This window comes from Porites lutea, chromosome 6 (genome assembly GCF_958299795.1).
Source record: "Porites lutea chromosome 6, jaPorLute2.1, whole genome shotgun sequence".
NCBI classification, from domain to species: Eukaryota; Metazoa; Cnidaria; class Anthozoa; order Scleractinia; family Poritidae; genus Porites; species Porites lutea.
This window is the reverse complement of record NC_133206.1, coordinates 26,984,599-27,008,801: the sequence shown is the minus strand read 5'-3', so window position 1 is coordinate 27,008,801 and position 24,203 is coordinate 26,984,599. Positions and strand designations below refer to the sequence as shown.

Genomic DNA, 24,203 nt, shown 5'->3' with positions numbered 1-24,203 from the left:
CTACCCTATTTAGATCACCTAGGTTTCTTTGGCTGTTCATTCATTATGCTTGGGTATTCTGCACCTCATTATGCCGCACTTAAATGAGGCCTTTTCCTCAAAAACTTATTTTGAAAAGGGAGAGATTTAGAAGTTATGATTAAGGAACTTGTGGGAAGGAAGAGCATTGACGTTCTATATAACATGCAGAAAACCGTGCTGTCGAGTCCCCTGGACTTTCAAACTGAGTTAGTTTATTAATTTCAAGTGTTTTTTGAGCCATGTCGGAGCCAAATTTTTCCCATTTTCACAATTTACGCGGAAAACAATAGCCTGTTTACAGACCCTCTATTTTCTCTTCGAAGTCCGTCGAGCGCGCGGGATAAAAAATAAAAACCGCGGGGGATTTATTGACAGCCAGCGCAAGGGGGCAGGGCTGGAGGAAGAAGAAAATACTTCTCTTTCTCGCGCTTCGCCCTTGCTTATGTTTTTCAAATGAACGGAAAGAAAAATGACACAGGCTATGAAAACAAGAAAGTTCGCGCGAAGTTAGTTGAAGACAGGGACTGGTGAAGAGACAAGTAATAGAGCCTGCCTGCGCTCCTGTTGTTCAGTGGTGATAAATTTATAGAAATGTATTACATGATATAATTTAGCGTCTCCTAATACTCTGGTCTGCCCCTTGGCCGTGGTCTGATTGTAAGATGTCTGTGAAAGAAGAAAAGGTCGAAACAGCTAGTTGCGGAGTGCTGGATGAGGCTTTTGACTTCATGAAGAAGGCACACGAGCTCATTAACCAAAAAGCTCTTGACGTTCGCAAGGAAAAAGAAGCTTTTGACTCTGTTGCAAAGAAGCTTGACCACGTGCACTTCGGTTCCACCGTCAAGCTGAACGTCGGTGGTCAGTATTTCACCACGAGCCTTCAGACACTGACGAAAGATACAGGATCAATGCTACACGCCATGTTTTCAGGCAGATTCGATACAAAGCCCGGTGAAGACGGATCTTACTTCATTGATCGTGATGGAACTCATTTCCGGTATATCCTGAATTACCTTCGAACAGGGTATCTTCTTATCCCAGAGGACAAGTTAATCTGCAAGGAGATACTAGAAGAAGCCGAGTTCTATCAGATTCGTGGAATTGTGGACGAACTTTGCCCACCGCCGTTCCTGGGATCTAAAATCTTGTCAGATGATCAGAAGCAAATCTTTGTTAACAGTTGGCTGAAACATCGATTAGACCGTCGCCATTCCAGTTTTGTGCTGCTTTATCGTGCATCTAGGGACGGGTGGCTAGCCTCTAAATTTCATGCCATCTGTGACCATCGGGGACCTACTGTCACTGTGGTAAGGAGTGGGGACTATATTTTTGGAGGTTACACTGAGGAGTCGTGGGACAAAGGTAAGCTGTGCAGGGGCGGATCTAGGGGGAGGGTGCAGGGGGTGTGCACCCCCCCCCCCCCCCCAGAGATGACCTGCGGTTTTCTAATACAACTGGTATTCTGCAAAAAAAAAACTATGTGGTTTATTGGTGTTGAAGTAGAGCAAGAGACGAGTGCACCCCCTCCTAGAAAAAATCCTGGATCCGCCCATGCTGTGTATGTGCAGGTGTTCTCGAACCTTAGCCTCAATCACAACACCTTCCGGTAGTGGCACCCACACCAGCTCGACTTGCAAATTAAACCCAGCAGCTTTCTACACAGTTCTATTATATAGATACTGATGAAATACCAGGATTTTTCCTTTTACTAAAAAATCATATCTTCATCGCGCACAGTGAAGATACTATTTTTATCTTTCACGTGTGAGGATATTGGTGTCGCCATGGTTACTAACATGATTAGCCAATTATAAGAGAGCTTCGCACTCAGGTTACTAAGTATTATTGTCTTTATTTCTCCTTTATAACTTCATATCCGAGTTTCATAACATTTTTGTGACAGGCATTTTGGATAGGTGACCACTTTAATTGCACTATTTAGCTGTTTTGGAAATGATTAAAAAAAAAGTTGTGTTTTATGTAGGAATTTCATCAGTATCTATAAAATGAACAGAACATTACATGGCTGCTTGGGGATATGAATTTTATCTTCTCATGCTGAAAGTATCTCTCACTCGTTCCCCTCACTCACTCGTGAGAGATACTTTCAGCACTTGAAAAATAAAATTCGTATCCCCGCTTGGCCATGTAATATCCTCTATTTCTATTCCATCTTGGCAGTTATAACCATAGTTCACTAACTCTCCAGAACTTACTTAGAAATTTGGTTCGGGCTTTGTAAGTACAAACTATTTGAATTAACATTGCCTAAAAAAGCACACATTTTGTTAAACCACCACATATCCCTCATGAAATAACATGTGACAAATTAGTGTAGAAATCAGTCTGTAATGATAATGTGCTGTCACTTCCCAGTGAAGATTCTCTTCTGATTGGTTAAAAGAATTCCCTTGTGGCATGATCAATCAGAAGCACTATCTTATTTGGGCAGTGTGACACATCGTTACTTTCACTGGAATTTCTGTGCTGGATCCTCAGGCATCATTTTGCGGGAAAAGCAATGGTGGGGTTAAAAACTGTCAAGTGGTGGATCCAGGGGAGGGGCCTGGGGGGCCTGGGCTCCCCCCAATTATTCTGAGACCAAATTGAGGCCAAAAAGAATTTTTTGGAGACCCCTCCCCCCCCACCCCCCCCCCCCTTTTATCTGAAGGTCTGGATCCACTACTGCTGTCAGCTGTTTTTTAAGCTAGAATTTTCAGAATTTTTACACTGCAGGGGCCGGTTGCTCGAAGCCTGGTTAGCGCTAACCGTTGGTTAAGAGGTATCAAAATGTATAGGTTTCCATGGTATTTAACGCTGGTTAGCACTAACCATGCTTCGAGCAACCCGGGCCAGGTGTAATGCTTCAATAAGTTACTGTATTTTATTGATTAAGCAGTTGGGCACTTATATTTTCACCTCTTTAAACAAGAAGTGGCTGGGTGCTTATTATTTTTTCCCACCTACAGAATGAGTGCTTATTCGAGGTGGAAGCTTATTTAAAGTTGGGTGCATAATCAAATAAAAAGAGTAACAATATTATTAAAGGTCAAAGTGAAAGACAACAAGAGAATTAAGAGATTAATCATTGTCGTTATTATCTTTAATAATATTAGTAAGCCTAATTAGTAATTCATTTAATTGTAAACTATACAAATGTCTGCAACACAAAAAACCTTCCTGCATGCTAAAAACAAGGGGTTAATAGGAATATTATACATATGCAAAAGTGTGATTTATCACCCTCACCCCCTCACCACCACCACCATTACACCCTCTGCAAAACATGTAAAAATAAACTTTGTAAGGGTCACACTGAACATTATTACGTCACCTCCAGAAATACTAAGCTAGCTGGAGTTACCAACACTCCACCATCAACTGATTCCTCACTTCCACCTAGGAAAAATGACCAACCTTTCCTAATTGATCCAAATCATTTGAAAATTGACAGGCAGACCCTTCTATCATGGTCCACATGGTCCAGTTTTTGGCAAAACAGTGATTTTGCATTTTGTGAAAATTAGGCTTTAAGTCCTAATGTCGTGGGAAAAAAATATTAGCAGTTGCTTAACCCTTTTAAGGCCTTAAGACTGATCAGCATTGAATTTCTCCTTGTTACAGTATACCTATAAAAAACATAGTAGTCACAACAAGAATTAAGAAAGTGATTACAAAAGATGAATAAAGTTTTGTATCTTAACAACTTCTCCCCATTACTTCTGGAGGGAATGACTATGGGTAACAAATGAGAATTTGAATTTTGATATCAGGGTGTAAAGAGTTAAAGTCACTTGGCTCACATTTATGGCATACGAGGCGATTAACATATCACCAAGGAAAGTGAGAAAACCTATGATTAGATGGGGAAATGAGAAGAGAAAGGAAGGGAACAAGACGTTTTCCTCCCACGAGCTACCCTTAGTTCCCAGTGTTATTTTCACGTTTACTCAGGGCGTTAGGTTTATAAGGCACTTGAGACTAAATTGAAATCTGTTTTAATTTTTAAGATTCTGGTTACAAGCACTGTATGGATTCCTTTCTATTCAGCCTTGTGAACCCATCTGGAGCCACACAAACAAAGCTACCACTCAAGGGTACTGCAAACAATTATGGAATCTATTGCAATAGTTCATATGGGCCAACGTTTGGGGGAGGACATGATCTTAAAATCGGCAATGACGGAAATACAAATACTGATAGCTACAGCCAGCTGGACCACACCTATGAATGTCCACCACATGCAGCAAATACAACATTTCTGGTTGGGAACAAGAATTTTACTGTCGATGAGGTGGAAGTGTTTGTCTTTCAAGAGTAGGCAGGTCTATTCTGTAAAGTTTAAATGTGCAAGAAAATTGAAAGAACAAAATCCTTTCTCTTCGTGTGACACAGACATAGTAAAATCTGTATCAACTGGGGATTACGAAGCCGCTCAGGTCGACGATTTTTAAAACCTTTAAAACTCTTCAGTTTTTATTATTGATAAGCACATTCAACCTGAACCACCTTAAAAAAGTATTAGGCCCGACGATTTCATCAAACCCAACTATTACTTGCATTTAAATCAGTATGGAATCTACTGCACTTACTTAAAAATTTCTTCAAAAACTTATTACTAATTCATAAAGAGAAAAAAGAGAAATCAACGTTTAGTGAGTGTCTTTACAATCGATAAAGACACGGCTGAACTTAATTTTTGAGACCAAAATAACCCCAAATTTGAATATTAGTACAAGAATGAGCTGATCTATATCAGAGATTTTGAAGCTGTTCAAAAAACTCACAGTCGAGTGTTATCACCTTCGCCTGGAGTTTTTAAAAATGATAATACACTCCTGCTCGTTTTTTAAACAGTATTTAAAACACCGCGACCATGCAGTTTTAAGGCCAGAAATTTGTGTTTGAGCTTATTTTCTTGATTCTCCCCGTAGACGACCACCTCTCGTAAGCGACCACTTTGTTGTCTACCATGGTTGGTCGCTTACAAGAGAGTTGACTTCATTTTCTTCACTAAATACATCGATCAAAGGTAACGTTAAGAAAAAGACTGCTTTGGAACGAGTATCAGTACAAAATTCACTTGGGCAAGTGGGTAAACAACTTCTCGCAGGTGCCGGATGTCCCGGTACGGTTTTGGTCACTCCTGGTTTTGGATTCTTTGGATTCAGTGCGTCCGTTGCTCGTTCGTCCGCTGGAAAAGGGTGATGCAGGCTCTGGTGACGTGATTTGCGCTCGAAACATGCAACGCACATTGTTTTCAATTAAAATTACAAAATGGTTAGACAAATTTCCCTCAAAAATAAGATATACAACTAAAAAATCTATCATTGGAGGAAATGGATAAAACAAAACTAATTCACAACTTTATGCATTATTAATTGTACTGGTATATAGGCGCTTGCAGAGTTTTTAATCGATGTCTATGCAGATGTGAATATATAAGGTCTACAAGGTGCAATGCGGTCTACTCTTACTCAAAATGTAGTCACTTTCAGTATGACTTTCTGCCTCCTTCTGCAAGCAACAATTCAGCTTGAAGGAAAATGCAATTCACAGTCTTCTAAACACTGTCCAGTATCGTCGTGTCCGAGATGTCTGCAAATATACTGGCAGCCGCGAAGGCCTTATGTGTTTCAGCTTGCGAACTCCAGCATGGAGGGCGTGCTTCATGGTGAGTAATTATAAATTTTCTTTATAAGGAGGATCGTAAAGATCTCGATTTTAAAATTGCGCTTGTTGATTGGCTTGAACAACTTTATTGACTAAATAGCTTTCGAGACCGCAACGAAAATCAATCATATGCAGCTGAAGGTCTCAGTCATAATTTATTTATTTGTCTTGGCTCCAGTGGTCTGGATTTCTCTCTGACTCGCCCAGAGTACCTTTAGGTCCTTGATTAATTTTTAAGTAATACCTAAAAATGTTTAAAAATGGCTACTCTTAATGGTCACTAGGAAATCGACACCTAAATTAAGTATGTATATACAAAAAGAGACAATTACCATGCAAATTTCCACCAAACAGCTGTGTTCTTTGCAAATCATAGTCACACTTTTTCACATCACATTTCGCCAATTTTCTTGTTTCTTTTATCTTAACACAATACCTTTAAAAATTAAGGTGTTTTGGCTATGCAGAAACCTCTTAACCCGAAAAGGGATACATGCATTCTTAAATCATTGAATGGCTCTTTGTACACTGACTTTATATAATATCGGTTCCTCTGTTTGCCCTATTTTTTTTTTACTTGACTCTCGGTTTCCTGTATTTGGAAACTTTTAGCTTTTATTTTTTTTTTTTGCACAAAGAAGTCGCTGGTAGTCTTTCTTTAATCAGCAGTTATATCTGAAACACGGTCGATCTAGAGAGATAACGATCTTGAAGTAAAAGCATTCTTCTATGGCTTAAAACGTTAGGTACAGAATGCCGATTTAAAACTGAGTGTCAAGGGACAAACAAGATTTTAGTTTTTAAGTAATAGAAGCACGTTCTCGGCTGACAGCTTGTTTAAGCCACTGAGCGAGAGCAAAACAGTACTGCGTGTTCCTGGGTGGTATGCTCAAAATAATCATCTTTATTAAAAGATCGCTTGGTTCAAAGCGACGACACCTTACCGCGAGACCTCATGCACCTGCATAAAACAACATCTTGTGTGAAGTGAACGCCAGTTCATAGTTACTGGCCGGAAACATGTGAGAAAAAAAAAAAAAAAGGAAATTAAGGCGTCTGATTTGTTCGCAAGTGTTTAAATCAGCTAGCCCTAGTCCTTCGATTCACATAGTCTCAACTAAAACGTTGAGAAGAATGAAGAAAAAACTTGTCGTTTTTTGTTTCTTTGTTTGTTTTGTTTGCTAGCTTTCACTTTTCAAGTGAAGTAAAGGTCGAATCGTTCTGTTACCTGTTACCAACTAAGTAATAGACTCTCGAACAGTCAGTTTTTTCCTGGTTGGTTATGTCGCCCGCTCGGTCGCTGTGCGACCTCATGCATTGAAGTTCGCTTCGCTTCGCACTTTTAAGAACTTATGAGAAGTCGACTTTCAGCAAATCTCACTAAGTAACAATCAGTTACTAATCAGAGAATTATCATATGGACCACTTTTAATCACCACGGATGCCTGAGGGGCCTTTTACTGAAACAGACCGGATGCAATGTTGACCCAACGTTTTTGGACATTATTGTTGGGGATAGTCCATTCAAACAAACCCAGAAGTTTTAACTCATTTTTACCTGATTCTATATGATAAATCGAACAGTGGATCTATGGTCAGTTTTAAATATAAAGCTCTCTCCCCAAGGGGCGGTTTTTTTTTTTATAGAATCTCAAAGACAAAGTATGCGCAGCGGAAATCTAAACACCCACCCCCCCCCCCCCCTCCCCCACTCTCAAAAAGAGCCTTAATCAGAACGATTCTAGAACCACTTGCTCATTTCAAGTTAGCTGAAACTAGGCTAGTCGATAGATCTTGTCTCCGCTATGCCACTTTATATCCGATCGTGACAGTGCTTCTAAACAGCTGAGATTTTGACTAGCTTTCGATTTTACAACACACTTTTTTTCCAATCTGGTAGAAATGCTTCTGTCTGCAGGTCCTGTTTTCTGTTAATACACTTCACAGTTTTTCACTTCAGTCAGAGACACGCGTCATTTAAAGTTCTTTATTATTATACAAAAGCCATGAATTTGTTTGATCAAGCTCTATCTAAATTCCCACGTGCGCGAGTAATACAAACTTGGCTTTAGTATTTCGATAACTTTTAAGTCATTGTCTAGGTTTCTAGGCTAAACGAAGCCTAGTCCCTATATGGCGTTTTCCCAGTCCCTATCGGTCAATTCATTTCGGTGACGTATCCAAGGGGAACAGGCGGGAAACATTTTCTCTTGGATCACGTGACCCGAAACGCTTTGGTCGCGCGGAATAATGAGGCTTAAGGACTAGGCAAGGCTAAACGCACTACAGGCTATGAAACATGGATCATGCGTCATTCTCCACGGAAGCAAGAAGTCAAGCAACCTTAATTGAAATAGGTGTATAAAACAAAGAGGAAAAAAAAACATTAAATATTATGCAGATAAGGGTTAGGGTTTGGTTAAGGCTTAAGGTTTCTGTTTGTCTTGTTTACTTTACTTATTGGTTGTCCGGAGTCTTTGGTCCGATTTTAGTTCATTATGCCGTTTTATATCGGTCCTTTACTTTTTAAATCTGTCAAATTTTTTGGCAATGCAATTAATGCAAATCAGAATGCTCATTTGAAGGTCACATGTAGTTTACCTAGTTTTAGGTCTTTTGCAAACACCAGTTCTTTGTTCTTAAACAAGAGCGTGCTTTCAGCGGCATCCAGTCTTGCTTGTTTGGAGATTAGATCGATAAATGAGGAGGCGATTAATTCTTCACTAAACAGGATTTACTCGCTAAAGGTTTTTTACTTCTTATTTTATCGACGTCGATACATTTTACTTGTTTCTGAATTGATTTAGTATGCGTGTTAGTGACGACCTGGAAATACGTCTGCGGTCGCAGGCTATACGCGTGTATAAATCCACGAAAATTCAAGGGCCTCGATTCCAGAGAAATTACATCATTGCCAGAGATCAAAAAGTAACTTACATGGCGCGTCATAGCCTGTGTAGCATGGCGGTTTCGTCAGGAGCACCAATCTCCTCGCAGTTTCTCTGAGTTCGCCCGCTTTTATTAGGGAACTTAAGAACCACGACGAAGTTCACGACGACGACGTCTGTTGACTGAGAAAGGACTGGAACGAGAACGTCAGTTTCGGCGGGAAAAAGGAAACTTAAGATGCAGTCGATCGGGTAGGTCGACGACGACGACACTGAATGTAAACAAACATGTAGAAGTAGTACAACTGCAACTGTGATGTTCGTTCGCAACAAAGTTTTTTCGCAAAGGCGTCTTTTAAGACGATGCAAGATCTTATTTTATAAGCCGTACGTCTACTTTCATTGACGATGAAGAATTTTTAGTGTTGTCTGACCTTTTCGAATGGAAAAATCTCTGCTTTCCGTACGAAGGTTATTCAACTTTCAACCTGAATGACATGACCGAGTCCGAGTGTCCTGTCAGAGTTTAGATTTGGAAAAAGAGACATTCCGATGCGATAGCTGTTTTCCATATAAAGTTCATTTCCTCTATATTAAAGACATATGATTTGCCTGACCTAAATAGGTACAAATAAATTTGTCACTTACGAGTTCGCTCGCTCGGCCTGCACAGCTCAGTGTTGTCTTCGAAGTAAACACAATTCATCAGTCAAATTTTCAATCAACATCGCTTGTTAGCAGAAAAAAGAAAGGATACCTCGATTTACGAGGTGAAAAAAATACAAAGCCCTTGAAAAATCGCTTAAAAACAGGGAGTTATACCTGCCGAAGCTTGTGGACTGCAGGACGACGTGACTCTACTGTGTTTGGCGTTGTCGACGACACCACGACGACGAAATTTGTTAACCGCGCTTGCGCAGTGCACAGTATCTCACTTCCGGTCGTCGTCGACAAAGTCGTCGTCGTGGTTCTTAAGTTCCCTATTATTTCTTCATGACGCCCAACCAAAACCGCCATGCTACGTAGGCTAGGCACGTCATTTCAATCATCGCCGAAAATAAATCGCATGCTCATCACAAGACTCATTTAGATACAATGAAAGTTTACAACACCCGATCACAGTTTTGCTAATTAAGATTCTTATTTTTTTTCGACCACTCAGTAGTGTTTACTTGTTCCAAAGTAATTAACGCTTTAAAACGATAGCTGGTTTTCAGTGTCACGCCATCCAAAATAGATCAAAATAAAAATCAAAACCATTCGACAGATAAAGTCCAGGATCTGATAAATGAAAGGAGGTAAATATACAAAGACCTTTACCAAGATTTGGGTCGAAGCAATAACTCGTATACGAGATATCCGAGGAAATGTTTTACCCAAATTTATAGAGCTTGTGAGACGCCATGCTGGAGCTCATCCGGATGAGCTCCATTATGGCGGACGGAAACCAACAGAAACATCTGTTACCGAGTTTTGCTACAAAAGCGTGAATTTACTCCTAGAGGAACTCATAAACACTAAAGTAATACTTTTTCTAACACTTGAACTGTTTAGATAGCAAAATTCCTCGAAAAAAGTCATTTTTTTATCCTAAATGACAGCTCTTTCGGCCGTCATGAAAAATGCTGCGTCACGCAAAAGCTTAGAAATTCAAGCGTACTTTATTACAAAACCAAGAACCCTTTTGAATCGAAAATTTGTTTGAAAATTAGTTTTCAGCTGCTCTAATTCATGAAAGTAAAATCTCAGTAGGATCGATAGTTTTGTAGTTTGAATTTTAGTGACGTCATGTGAAAACCAACAATAGAATTCGTGGACCGACACGTTTCGGAAAAGCTCTAAATTTAATCTTGCCTAAGCTTTCTACGCAAAACATGTATGGCTTCGATCGCGCAACGATTCTTGGTCCCAGTTTCCACGGTCTCTTCAAGGAACGCCTGGGACAATGACCCCCATTGATCGACGAAAACCCCTGGGGGGGAGGTACTTCCAGAAAATTTGGGTAGGGGTGTGCGGCACGCTTCCTGAAACCCTTACCCTATTTCAGACCAAAATCTGTGATTTTTCCTACCCTATTTCAGACCTGATCAAAAATTTGATACCCTTTTTTCGACTTAAAGCCCTGGAGCCCGGTGCGTGACGGGAGCAAGTGACAAGCTGTTACGGCACGTACACAGTTGGCGTAAACATTAAAAGGGAAATGGTCTCACCACCAAATGATGAGGACGGTAGCTTCTTCTAAAAAACATACCCAATTCAAGACTAGAGTGCACAGACCATACCCCGTATAGCCTATAAAAGTGAGTACCCTACCCCCCCCCCCCCCAACCCCCGGGGGGGGGCAAAAACGCGTTGCAGATTACGAGTCTCGCTGCTTACGCTACGCAAGCGAGACTAATAAGTATTTAACCAGTATGTGTTTGTATCAACGTGCTCTCTCATCCATTACATGCTAGCCTGCGTAGCTGGCGGTATTGTGTAGTAGTCGAGTGAGATTTGGCGGCGGAGCCGTTGTAATATAGTCGAGTGAGATTTGACGGCGGAGCCGTCACGAGCGGCGAAGCCGCGAGAAATACCTACTCCCTTTTTTTGGAACACGGCTCCGCGGCCAAAACTTTAATCTCGCACCCACACAATACCGCCAGTTACGCAGGCTAATTACATGCATGAAGCCCGGGGCATGAAGCCACAGTAGAACAATCGCATTGTGTTTTTGTCAATCGGCATTTTAATAGGGCATTTTTGTGGTTTTCATCATAATCTCAGTGATATTCGATTCAAGTCACGGTAGCCACCAAATAATTTGTCTTCAGTTAGTCTTCATTCTTTTTTTTCTATTTTTTTATTTTGGTCTTCATTCTGGATCGCATGATTCGAATGCCGGTGCCAGCAGTTGTCGGTCTCATGGGACAGAACAGACAAGTAATTTGCAATTACGTCTTCTAGAACGGAAGGCGAACCCTTTGAGATTACCTCGAAGTCAAGTTTTGTGCCCTTGATCTGTCATTAGCTGTAGAAGATACACTGTCAGTCTGGCGTATTGTGCTATTATAGTGAAGATGCACACATCTAGCAGATTTCACCCTGTCTATGGCTGTGTTTTAATCCTGGTTAGCGTGATGTATTTCAACGTTGAAGCGAAATGTCCGGCTGACCTGAAGAACAAGACGTGTCGGCATGACCTTTCTAGAATCTGTCCTGCCTGCATAGAGGTTTCGTGGTTGATTCGACCGCCTTTTACTTTTCAAAACGGCAATTATACTTCAGGAATACTGCCAGGTACTAAGGTTCAAATTTTTTACAAACATCTCACTTTATAATCTGTATAAATGCGGGACCATGCTTTGCTGCCTCCATACGATTGCATCGAACAAAGTGTGACCTACCCAAGGTCGTAACAATTAAGGTGGGAGGGGACGGGGTGTGTTGTTAACTGTTCGTAGAAGTGCTTATATTGCGATGCCTAATTTTCATTTAGTATAGCCATTTTTAAATATGGATAGTACATTGACAGTATCACTATAAAATTATTTATTTAATATTTGTAAGCGTCAATATTAGACGCAGGGGGCTGCGATCCGTTGCCTGAATTAAGCCTTTGGGCCCGGGGGGGGGGGGGTACTTTCGGAATTTCTAGGTAAGGATGTGCCGCTGGGACACTGGAACCCTTAACCTATACCAGAGCTAGTTCAGCTGAATTTTGCTACCCTTTACTAGAGTAAACTCCCCAAATCCCCCCAACCTCGTCCCCAGGGCTTTTCCTTTTCCCGCCCCACCCATTTTTTAAGGGAAAAGCCCTGGGGACGAGGTTGAAATTTCCCTATCCTAGGGTAGCTGTTTCCCTAGTCTAGATAAAATCTTCAACCAACTGATCAGTTTCCTGAAAAATGATATTCTAGACCCAAACGCTCTGATTCTTGATATACCCCATCCAAGAGTAAACTGCCTGAAAACCATACCCTTCACAGCGGCACATACCTATATAGCCCATATATGGCAGTACCCCCCTCCCCCGGCCTTTAGATAGGTCGAGATTCTCGTTTACCATGAAAAGCACGTGGTTGTAGAGGTAAGGTTTGAAAATGCCGAGAAATTGGTATTTCCAATGAACGTCGAAGAAATACTGTTGAGCTTGGAGGCGCCGCCCCACCTAATACATTTTACCCAGCTTTCCAACTATGTTCGCGAAAAATTTATCGTGACTTTAAATTTGGCTACGTAACTTTTCGTGATATTTCGTTACAGCTCTGCTGAATCTTATGTTAACCAAGTGCTGCGGGAACCATACCCCAAGCTGCTGGCAAGTGACGTATTATCCCCCGGTTGAAAACCCTGAGCAGCTACTCCGCCTGTCACGTGATTCTCACGTGATCTACCCAGTCATTGTTGATAAGCAAGAAGCGGTCAGTCTGGATCATAACCTGATTAGTCTGATACCTCCTTCCAGTATTGGGTTTGTCGTTCCTAGAGGCAAGAGGGAAAGCTTCCCAAAGAAACTTCTAATGTCTGTGTTCGAAGCATGGCCGGTGTTGATATTAACTATTCTTCTTTCAATTTTGGCTGGTGTCCTTTTGTGGGTACTGGTAAGTGGAATTGGCCATGTGCATCAGCTGGATTTTTGAAAATGTCACCGCCGCGTTACCTCGCTCTTTCTATTTTTCCTTTCCTTGTTCTTGACTAATGTAATTTTCGGGCTTATCAGACGCCAAAAAACCCTACCTTTGGCCTTTTTTACTTAAATGGCTGCAATTTCGCAAGGTACGTTTTCAAAAATCCGGCTAAAAGTACCACCGGCAAATTATTTAGGGGATGCGTAATCAAACAACTTAAGATACGCTCTTTCGAAGCGTTTTAGGGGGCTAATCCACCTACCTAATCAGCTTGGGCTGCCGACTGCACAATGCAGTGGTTTTTAAATATTTTGGTAAGTTTAGATTATTACTACACTTTTTCCAGCCTGAGTGTATAGCTACGCCTATGCCGTGGAATGTGATTATAGATATTGTAGGTCGTAGGGGGAAACGTAACGTGATCCGTCCGCCATTTTGTCTTTCTGCTTCACAGACGAGGGCCTCCATTTTTCAATTGGGCTGTGACACAGGCAGACCAATAATGAAGCAATGATTTCTGTCACTTCCACAGTTACGCAACACCGCAAATTTCTTCATGACAATGAAAAAGTTATGGGGAGGGTGGCGAATTTTTGAGCCGCATCAGAAGTAATCAGCTCCTGGCCGCATGAATTTTTTTTCTTTAACATTTCCCTGGTATGATTTTTTTTTTAAGCCAGACCATGAATATTCTTAGGGATACTACTTGGCGTGCATGAATTTTTTTCATTTAATTTTCCCTTGCACGAATATTTTTTTGGTACTTCGCCCCTCCCCCTCCTCCCCATAAGTTTTCTAATGGTCCTTCCCTAAAGAAAATACTGGTTACATGTCGTTTCAAATCGACAGAAGGTCTTTTGTTCTTGGAAACGTAAAATGGCCGCCAAAAGACGTCACATGACTACTATAAATTCACTTATTTTTCAAAGATTTATTGTACAGAGGCTATGCTATTGCCAGTAGGAATTGAGAAAACAGTGTTATGTAACTAAATTTTTGGGTTTGTGTTTCAGGATACTTGGTTTAACGAGGAACAATTCCCTCGCAACTTTTTCAGAGGCTCGTGGGAAGGATTCTGGTGGGCATTTGTTTCCATGACAACCGTGGGGTAATGTCTTATAGTAAGGGTGATCCATCTCCATAACTACGGTAGAGTTACAGTAAAATCCCAATTTCTCGAGCCATCGGTTTTTTCGAAATTCTTAATATTTCGAACCAACTCAACTTTCCTTTACGAGTTAAACACTTTAATTTTTATTCCCTATTTTTTCAAACCTCCTGATAATAGACCTTTCTCGCATAATTTCCTGTAAACAAAGGCAGCAACTCGAGGTTCTGGTGGACAAATACAGTGATTTGTATGAAATTGTCCACCCGAGCCTTGTCCTCATTTCTTTATGTTTGCTCACTGAAGCGTAATGCGGGAAAGCTCTATTGCCCACATTCGATATAGTAAAATTCTAACATGACTCCGAGGCTTTAGGGTCAAATTTGCAAACTTCTCACAACTCTATTGTCTCACAATTCCCATCAGAGACTTGAGCACAAAGAAAACCCAACCAAATACAGAAAAATGACCACAAAGCCTTCAGTCGTGTTAAAATTTTAATATGTAGAACGTGGACTATTCGAATCAATTTGCTTCTCTCAAGGTTGTTCGAAAAATCGGCAATCTAATGTATATTCATATTTGGATTAGTTCCACGTTGTTTTCACAGGGATAAGAGGTACTCTTGATGATGGCATGTAGTAAAATCTGCGTTTAAACTTTCTCGTTTGACACCGGTAAATTAAAAATTCATTTCTCATTGTGAGTTTACGCCGGAGAGAAAAAATGCGGCAGAACAAACAAAAAAAAAGAGACAACTTCGCAAGAAAGGGAACCTAGATGTCCCCCTATTTTCCGGCTTAGTCCGCCTTAGCGATTACGTATTACCATCGATGTCGCCTTCCATTTCAAGTTTCATTCTTTCTGCTGTTTTTTCCTTGTGTGAAAACATAGGTACGGTGATCGAGCGCCCATTTCTCTGTTGGGAAGAACTTTTGCAGTGTGCTGGATTCTAATTGGAATCTGCATTTGCTCAATATTCACCGCTACTTTGACTACGTCACTTACAACTATCAGCCTCGACACCAAGAAGAGTCTACCAGGTTCCAAGGTGAGGATCTCCCATTTTTGTCTGTTTGATTCACAAACGTTCGCTCCTTTATAATTTAACATTTAATTTGTTTTGTTTTTAATTACTCTATTTTTTAAAAATTTACGTTACTGGTCAAGGAAATTTTCTATTATAATTCTCTTTGTCCCTGGGGAAAGCCTTTCGCTAATAAAAATTAAACCCGCGTACACGGACACCCGTTAATGCGGACAACGGACACTTGTTCTTCGCGCAATCAACAGATTCTCATAGAAAGTCAACCTCGCTTATTTATGGGGACAATTCACTGTCAACTGTGTTTGTAATAAGCAGCTATAAGCCTTTCCTCTTCGAAGGAATAATATATAGATTTAGCCAGGGCTAAAAGCGAGGCTCCCATTAATAAATTTATAATTTAAATTAAACAATAAACTTGTATTCGAATTCCACAATTCAGTTAACTTTAGAGGCAATTTTATGTGACTTTTGAGGGAAAGGCTACCTGATTTTAGAGAAAAATAATTTGCAAACAGCCCAAGAGTGAACCAAATCTTACATCGAGTTGATAGCTAACCTCATATGTACACCCAAAAACTGGTAATCATCTTCGATCACATTTAATAGCCATAATAGCTCTTGGTCACCGTAGATCAATTAGTGGGAAAAAAAATCAGGCCAACTTTTTTGGGTTCGACAAGTTTACTTTGCAAAATCTTGTCAACAAATCTGGGTGCGTGTAAACCAACCTTTTATACCATTTATACATCACATCTGAGGTGAAACAGTAGTATGAGGCACTGTTTTTATCATACCGGCAGACCTCGGACAGAAAGCAGTATTTCACAATACAAATGCACTCATTCAATATTCATAAACTGTTAAAAAAATTTCCAAGATCACCTATACGACCATCCGGTTCTCACTTTTGTAGTGCGAGCTGTGGCGAGTGTTTGAATGAACATTAACAGAGTTACGCTCCAACATTATAAAGAATTTATTCTGTTTATTTTTTATTTAATGGTTTATTAACGCGCGGCATTTTGAGTACTCCTGCAAGCGATGTTCACTGAACGACTGAAAACAATCGGCACAGCGATTAAAATTACAAGAGAGACTACTAACAATCCATAAAAGAAATATAATTCGGTGAAACATATACAGAAACAACAATTTTCATTCAGAAAGACAAGTATTAAAGTATCCCTAAAAATCCTGAGTCTTCAAGGTTAAAGTTAACTTTATGTTTTAAGCCGGCTTCCCGGTGTTTGCTTTTTTCAAAGACGAACTCGAGGCAAGAAAATCGCTCAAAGCTTTCTTTTCCGGCCAGAATTATAACTAAATATTCTTTGGAACGTTTTCTTTCTATTTGCGGTGAGAAACTGTCTTAAGGCTTTTTAAAGTTCTGTAAGCTTATATCAAACCTGATACTCGGTCAGATCATTGTCTCAAATCTTACAAACGTGCATAAACTAAATGACCGCATAAACTCCGCTCGACTTCATTAAATAAGATCTAAAAAAACAAACATCAAAAAAAATAATTTCTCTCGCTTACCATTCGAGATGCAGCTCCTGAAAGGTATCAAGAAAAGCCAATATCGCTTCAGACTTTGCAATCCTCTTACGCATCAAGCAAGGTGAAAACGAAAACGATGCCATCCGAAATCGGATTTCCGACTTTGAGAAGCGACGTATTCCTCAACCAAAAACCCAATAAACAAACTAGCCATGAATAACAGAGGACTCCTGATAGCAGCTGAATTTCATTTTGCACATCCAGTGGAAAAAGACACTTAAAAACATCACAAGTTGACACAAAACTCTGTCAGCTTCAGCTGTCAAAGTAAACAAGATTCAAGATGCTGCTTAAATTTTTCGCATGAACTCACCTGTCAAATTTTGACCAATCAGAGCATAAAAATTGGACGCAGAGCGTGACCAACGCGTGACCATGGTGAGAAAAGTCAAAAGCAACTGTCTTCCCTGCCTGTAACAGCTGGCTGAATTTTCGCGTCCGAGGTCAGTTTGCAATCAAAATTTTAATTGTGTAGCACATAAACACAACATATTTCATATGAATTTAGAACAAACTTGAACTTGAGCCTGCGATCACTTGAAAACTAGTAACTTCTCAGCGGATAACTTCAAAAAAATACTTGACATCGAAGGGTCGACACCTGAGCCCGCGATACAGCCAAGTGATACTGGTCAGTGGGTACACTGTTTTGACAGCTGTCAATTGATCAAATCATTGATGTCCAATATGTGTGCATTATCAGTTTAACTAGTAAAAGTATGAGATTGAAGGTTGTTCGCGATCTAGTAAAACAATTAACTGGTCAGCGGACAGCTTCCAAACAAATCACGTCACCTCGATGAGTTGACACATGAGCCCGCGATATGGTCATGGGATACTGGTCAGTGGCTATCCTGTTTTGACAGCTGTCAATTGACCATATTGTGAATGTCTTAAAATCCTATATTAAAGATGTGGACTTGCCAAGACACGCCTGAGACACCCCTCCCTTCCTTTTGATAGTCTCCCCTACCCCACCCGTACAATCTGTAGACGCGTACGTACGTACGTATGTACGTACGTACGTACGTACGTACGCTCGGTCAATCACGTGACAACCAAACGAAAAGAGGTTGACCATATTCCATGAGTATGGGGCTCTGTCCCACGCGCGCTTCGCGCGCGCGGGAGCCCCGCTAAAAACCTGTAGTAGACAGTATGTCGTTGTTCCCAACGCTACATTACACTGGAAGTATATTTTTTACTCAAAGAGCACGACTTGCTCAATTCAGACACCCTGTTAATACTGACACTTTCTATGACCCCCTCAATGTCCGTATTAAGGGAGTTTTTCTGTATTGAATTAACATGAAATGTTTATTTATACGTGCTTCTTATTCTGTTTAGGTTGGAGTTATAAAGCGTTCCATAGAAATGGCATTAGCTATGCAGCAACAAGCTGATTTTAGACGTAAGCAACGTTTTGTTCTATTTGAGGTTTATGGGGCTTTGAACCCAAGGATTAAGTTTACAATCTCATTATAACATATGTGCCTGCTGTGCTAGCTGACTTTGAAAACTTGTTATCTTGTGTGTGACATAAGGAGAAAAAATCAGACCGCAACCTTTGCTCATCCTCTATAGGCTCGATAACCAGCCGCTGTTACTAATAAAGGAAGATCCCTGTTGGGTTAGCCTATCAGAATGCGGCAAAGTATACTCTGTGACGTCAGAGGGAATATAACTCACCTTTATTTCCCCGAGTTTTCCATGCGCTCGCTTTGCTTTGGTTGTTTTTTGCTTAAAACCTTTGTGTGCACTATCCTCTAGTTGGTTTAATGTATTAGTTGGGTTCAGGAGTGGGCGCACGCGAAAATCTTTCGAGTTTTACGATTCTGCTTAACCCTGCATGGACATCAGCATGTCTAAACGGTCAAGTGTGTCAACATTCGCTCAAGACTTGTATGCTAAATAACGCCTTAGATTTGATTCTGTCAAGTTGACCCATGTTAGATTGCTTTAATTTATCCCTGTCACAATGTAGACCAAAATGATATTATTTTTGTTATTGTAGTCTACAACTCTGTTGAGGAAATGAGTGTTGCCTTGGACAATGGAGTTATTGAAGGTACTTTCTTACTCAGCTTCAGTTTATAGCTGCTTTGAGCTATTTATCCTCTCTTTTACTTAGTCCTTTGAAAGAGGATCGCAGCGGCCATCATTACAAATGGTGATGCTACTGACGTAATAAACAGCGTTAGACATTTTTAATTTACCCGTGGGACAGCGGGGTCAGTGTTGAGTCATAATTCACTATTGAAATGTTTTGAGGACTTTTTCGCTTCTTTCATTGGCTCATACGAGGCTGCACGGAATTTGGGTCAGAATTCGTCCCCCAGAACAGACCCGCAGAACTTGGTCTAGAGCTTAAATATCACTTATCAACGGCTCGCCTCATGGCAAGCCATGCAAGTTTTCATTCCGATCACAAAGCTTTGAGTACATTGTTACTTTAAATTAACCTGAATAACTGGACTAGAAGACTTTAAAGACTTTTGAATTAACCTAGGAAAGCTTCATCCACACGCACTCAGAGCCTTATGTTCTGAATGAACGCTTGGATGGCTTGCCATTTAACGAGCTGTTGCTTAGTGGTATCCAGGCACGTGACCAAGTTCTGCAAATAATACGCCATAATCTACGCCAATCTCATCGGCAGTCTCGACGTGGGAAATACCTATCTTAGGATAGCTATAGCAGAGAGGTTGAAACTTTAGCTTTTGGGAGTTGATAAGCATAATACATTGCCTTAAAATTACCCAAACGATTATTCCTCAGTTGCCGTGAATGGAAAATCGGTTCCAGTTTATTGCCGACCCAGCATACAAAGAGGTTATTTACTATATTTCTTAACCTTAATTTTAACTTAGTTGTTCGTTGCTACCTGCAAATAGCTAGTGAGTTAGTTACTCGGGGCAGGTAGCGATGACGAGATACTTGATGAAAACGTCCCAAAAAACATTTCCAAATTAAAGGTTTTTCACTTGCCCTAATTTTGAAATGTCGGAAAAGGCCTGTTTTGTCTACTTGCCATCTTATGCTATTTTTGTATTACAGGCGTACTCTTGGACAATTATCAAATAAGTCACTACACAGAGACACTATTCCCAGACAGTAAATTCAAAACAGATGAAATCATCAAAGTTGAGTCGCTGTCATATGGCGCGGTTGTGAACGATACATATTTGAGAAAGTGTTTCAGACGTTTAATCGCTGAAGACAAATACCTGCTTTACGACTTTACAAGAAACGAACTTACAAAAACACTCAAGGTAACTATAACCAAATTGAGGGTTTTTTTTGGTCCGTTGACATATCTCATTTTGGTTTTATTCCGACCAGATCAATGTTGAAGGTACATTCTTTCTTGGAGGGTGTATGATCGAGCGGTCAGCGTATCGGGCTCGTAATCCAGACGTCCTGGGTTCGAGTCCAGCCCTTACGTACCATCAAACTAACATCTGGATTATTTGTTTTCCCGGTGATCCCGAGCTAAAACCCCCAACCAAGCTTGTAAACAAACAACGCAAAGTAAACTCTGAAGCACACGTACCAACTCTGTGGTATGACCAATACCGTACGCATGCGCTCAACCATATTACCCTGGCAGTGGCAGCCATGGACAGCTGTTTCACCCTTGCTGGGGCTCATCAGCATGGCATAGCCAGCACGGTCTCACTTACTGATCACAGACCCTGCTTTGTGCTTCAGTGCTTACTTTGCGTTGTAAATAAACAACTGGCCCATCCTGCCAGCTGAAATTTTTTCTTGTCATGTTTTGTTCCTTTTGGTTCATTTCGTAGTTCCCGTAGAAAACATTAGCGCACTTCATTCATGAACAAAGCATTGACCATTTAACATTTCAATTGATAAATCAATTTTTAACTCAACACAATTGAAATTGTCGAATTAGATCATATGTTTTGTTTGACAGTGATGACGATTTCCAGCTCCCCCTTTTTTTAGCTCAGCACTAATTGCTACATCTGATCACCCTAAGCTGGAAGAGGAGGCCGTTTTTTTCGCCATATCCAGATTACGAACAGTAGTATCGGTTGCTTTTTTTTTTTTTTTAAGTTTCTTGTATTCACAGAACTAGTGTATAGAAATCATTCTATTTACAAATATGCTAACTAAAAAATATTTGACATACTTTTAGCTTCTAATAGGACACAGTCAATTGTGTCCCATTAGGTTCAGTGGTAGATTAAAGTTGGAAGATTAAAAAAATGGTGAATTTCATAAAACTTACTGTTCGAATTTCTTAAACAATCCCTCACGCTTATTCAACAGTACATATTAAAGGGTGTGAACGCCGTATGTTAGACGAGTTTTTATCTTTATTGTTTAGGGAGGAGGAGATGATGAAGCCGTGCAGAATTCTCAGAGTATTTTCGATCCCACTGGTGATCTGTTTTATCCTTCTTTATACACCTGCATCGCTCTTGTGGTTATCATTTTCCTGGTGGGTGTGGTAACCGAGCTGTTTTGCTTCAGAACTGGCCGATGCAAACTTTCAAAGAAAGGCAAGGCTATCAATCAAATATAAATAACTATGTACCTACCTGATCTGCTATTAATAATTGTCTAAATATTAGAATACGTACTCTTGAAAACGAAACAAGCAGAATCGAATCGATCACAATGCACTGACCACAAGACATTATTAATTAGCCATATAGAGAACTAAGCACAACGCTACATAGTCTCCTTTGCAGGTGCCGCTTGGGCCAGAGTCACACAGTGGTCCCCGCGGAGGAGACTGGACTCAATTACTCAATTACTTAATTAACCGATGTATGCGCGGGAAACCCACACAAAGCAAGTTTCGCGTAACCTCTCAGTAACTGGCTGAAAAAATTGGCGCGAATGTTATTAGCCAATCAAGATGTACCGCAACGCAATACCATTTATATCAAGTCACGTAATTCAAAACCGCTCCGGTCTCTTGTCTTAAACACGGTCAGAGTTTGAAGGCCTTGGCGGCTTAGCTAAACCCAAACTGCCCTCAAGTGTCCCCCGAGTCGCAGACGTTCCTCCGCGCGAAACGTCCGCAGCGACGAAGAGCGAGGAGAAACGGCTGTTTCCGCAGACTACCCGGGTCTAGGATAAACCAGTTTTTGAGATTAGGCGCTGATAAAATGAATTATTTTTCCTTTAAGGAGGAAATCATTTCGACGCCATACCCTTGTCAAAAGTGAAGGAAGATACTGCACTGGATCAGTTAGAGAAGGAAATGCTGGGCGAAGTACAAGCTTTGTTCAACAAGTACCGCGACAGACTGGAAGAAGTTAAAAATCAGGAGAATAATGGAAATGCCATGAGTATGCATTCTACAGTTTAAACTGTACCCGTTACCAAGAGACGCAACACATTTCAAATGCTTGCTCCCGCAGTAGTTACTTCATTGCCATATAAACTGGTGATGAACCTACCGATTTTCTTCGTAAAATTAGGGGTATCCTCGATTTTAGCCTTCTCCGTCAATGCATGTTCGGTTAATTTTCGCAAGCTCTCAAATGATGTATAACATTCACGGCCCTATTGCATTTTGCTTCATGCCATTCTGTTTGAAGTTCGTCGTCATGAAGATGTCCCTGATTTTGGAAAAACTGGTCATAGAATACTGCCTTAAAAAGCGAACAGTTTTTTCATTCTTTTAAAATGCGCTTTCTTATTAACATGTTTGTTCCAGAAATAACTTTAATTTTGAATGGTTGTTCTGCAACCGGCCCGATTACATAATATTGATATTACATGTAAAACTTTCCTCCTGAGTGGGAAACAACATCTTCTCGTACCATTTCACGTCAATATTCAACTTAAGAATCCCAGAAAAGGCGTGGAGGCCCAACGTTTTTAAAATAGCTCCAACTCGAATCTGCAATAAGGGTTCAAGCCTTGCTCCACTTTGTGTTTATCCTCACCCAGGTATGTAAAAGGGTACCGGCGACATGATGCTAGCGGTAACCCTAGAACAAGATCCTCGCAATTAACGTCTAGGTGACTAATTTGCACCGTTGGTCTGACTTTGTCTTTTTTGTTCTTTAAATGAGAAAAGTCAGACAAACATAACATTTTAAAGAAAGAAGACAGACAAACAAAATTTAGGAATTGTTTGTCTGAGTTTCAGTTCTGTAAATAGTAACTGTGCGCATTGCTACTCCGTCATTCGGTAGGCATTTTTTCTCAATCCTGTGATCTCTATGGTTTCTATCGGTTAATTCAGGTTATCCCAATCCCGGACAACCGTTTAAATAGTGTCTTCAGTCTAAGAAATAGGCCATTTGCACTAAGAGGTCATGTGACATCGTTTTTATGAAAATGAAAGTTATATGATTTCGCCTTCGAAAAACGATAAGTGGGTCATGATATCTTAAACAAAATAATGGTGATTTGGTTTTTCAAACCCGCACCATTTTCTTAAAATGAATAAGTTCGTAAATGGTCACGTGACCAAAATGTGATTTTTAAAACTTAGAATTACCTCTCTCTGAACACAAATTTTGCACTTAAACTTCAAGGAAAATGTTGAAAAGATGATGTGCTAACGTTTACAGCACATCTGAGCGTAACTATCAAACGTTGAACAAGATATAAGCAAAAAGTAGTTTTGGCCGCCATGTTGGAGGGCAAGAGCGTGCCCCTCCAACATGGCGGCCAATAAAAATGATACTACTTTGTGGAAAAATCAAAGTCCCATAAAACGTCTCCCTTAAATGCGTTTCCTCTCAAATTTCGGGTGTAAGATAATTTTTATGTGCTCTAACAATCTTTGGCATCAGCAAGATTCCAACTCATTGTTTAAAGGAAGCATTGGTCACGTGATCTCTCAGTGCAAGTGGCCTATTTAACTCCCCCTTTTGCTCTGTGAGAAGTGTCTACGTTTATTTCATAGAAGGCCAGACGCTATATGCCGATAACATGACTTTCCATGAAGGGGTACGTAAATCATGAGGTTCAATTACTGCTTGTGTATTTCTCTGGAAAGAGGGGAAGGGACTCCCTTTCATGGCCCATACCACTAGATCATTGCCGTCGCCTCTTTTTCGCGTGCAACAAAGGAAATAGGAGACGTCTGCACGCAGGCAACTAGCTCATGTCTTTCCTTACGGAAGGATCAAAGCAATGTCAAGAGGTCAAGCCATAAGCTCCAAGAGCTTAGGGATGGTGGAGGAGCACTCCCCTAATGGGAATAGACGGGTATGTGCTACCAAACAGGGTATGACTTTCAAGGTCCTTATCATGATACTGCCCAGGGTGTTGAATTTCACTATTTAGCGTCTTGAATAGGGTGT

At 40.5% G+C, this 24,203-nt stretch overlaps 2 protein-coding genes across 2 annotated transcripts; both read left to right on the top strand.

Moving 5' to 3' along the window:
* The first annotated feature begins 671 nt into the window (after positions 1-671).
* Positions 672-4,393, top strand: LOC140940141 (uncharacterized). Its single transcript, XM_073389040.1, has 2 exons — positions 672-1,383; positions 4,032-4,393. Exons 1-2 carry the CDS (start codon positions 684-686, stop codon positions 4,340-4,342), a joined length of 1,011 nt encoding a protein of 336 aa, XP_073245141.1. The 5' UTR covers positions 672-683; the 3' UTR covers positions 4,343-4,393.
* On the top strand, positions 4,393-23,535 carry LOC140940143 (uncharacterized). The gene is made up of 9 exons (XM_073389041.1): positions 4,393-5,695; positions 12,828-13,165; positions 14,206-14,300; positions 15,195-15,351; positions 18,253-18,316; positions 18,920-18,973; positions 19,963-20,177; positions 21,257-21,448; positions 22,085-23,535. Exons 1-9 carry the CDS (start codon positions 5,482-5,484, stop codon positions 22,247-22,249), a joined length of 1,494 nt encoding a protein of 497 aa, XP_073245142.1. The 5' UTR covers positions 4,393-5,481; the 3' UTR covers positions 22,250-23,535.
* The last annotated feature ends 668 nt before the right edge of the window (positions 23,536-24,203 follow it).

Bases quoted from the DNA above. Each gene is read 5' to 3' on its own strand.
- LOC140940141 (XM_073389040.1), top strand. From the start codon at position 684: ATGTCTGTGAAAGAAGAAAAGGTCGAAACAGCTAGTTGCGGAGTGCTG. The intron at 1,384-4,031 runs GTAAGCTGTGCA...TTAATTTTTAAG, and splicing joins TGAGGAGTCGTGGGACAAAG to ATTCTGGTTACAAGCACTGT.
- LOC140940143 (XM_073389041.1), top strand. From the start codon at position 5,482: ATGCGGTCTACTCTTACTCAAAATGTAGTCACTTTCAGTATGACTTTC. The intron at 15,352-18,252 runs GTGAGGATCTCC...TATTCTGTTTAG, and splicing joins AGAGTCTACCAGGTTCCAAG to GTTGGAGTTATAAAGCGTTC. The intron at 18,974-19,962 runs GTACTTTCTTAC...TTTGTATTACAG, and splicing joins GGACAATGGAGTTATTGAAG to GCGTACTCTTGGACAATTAT.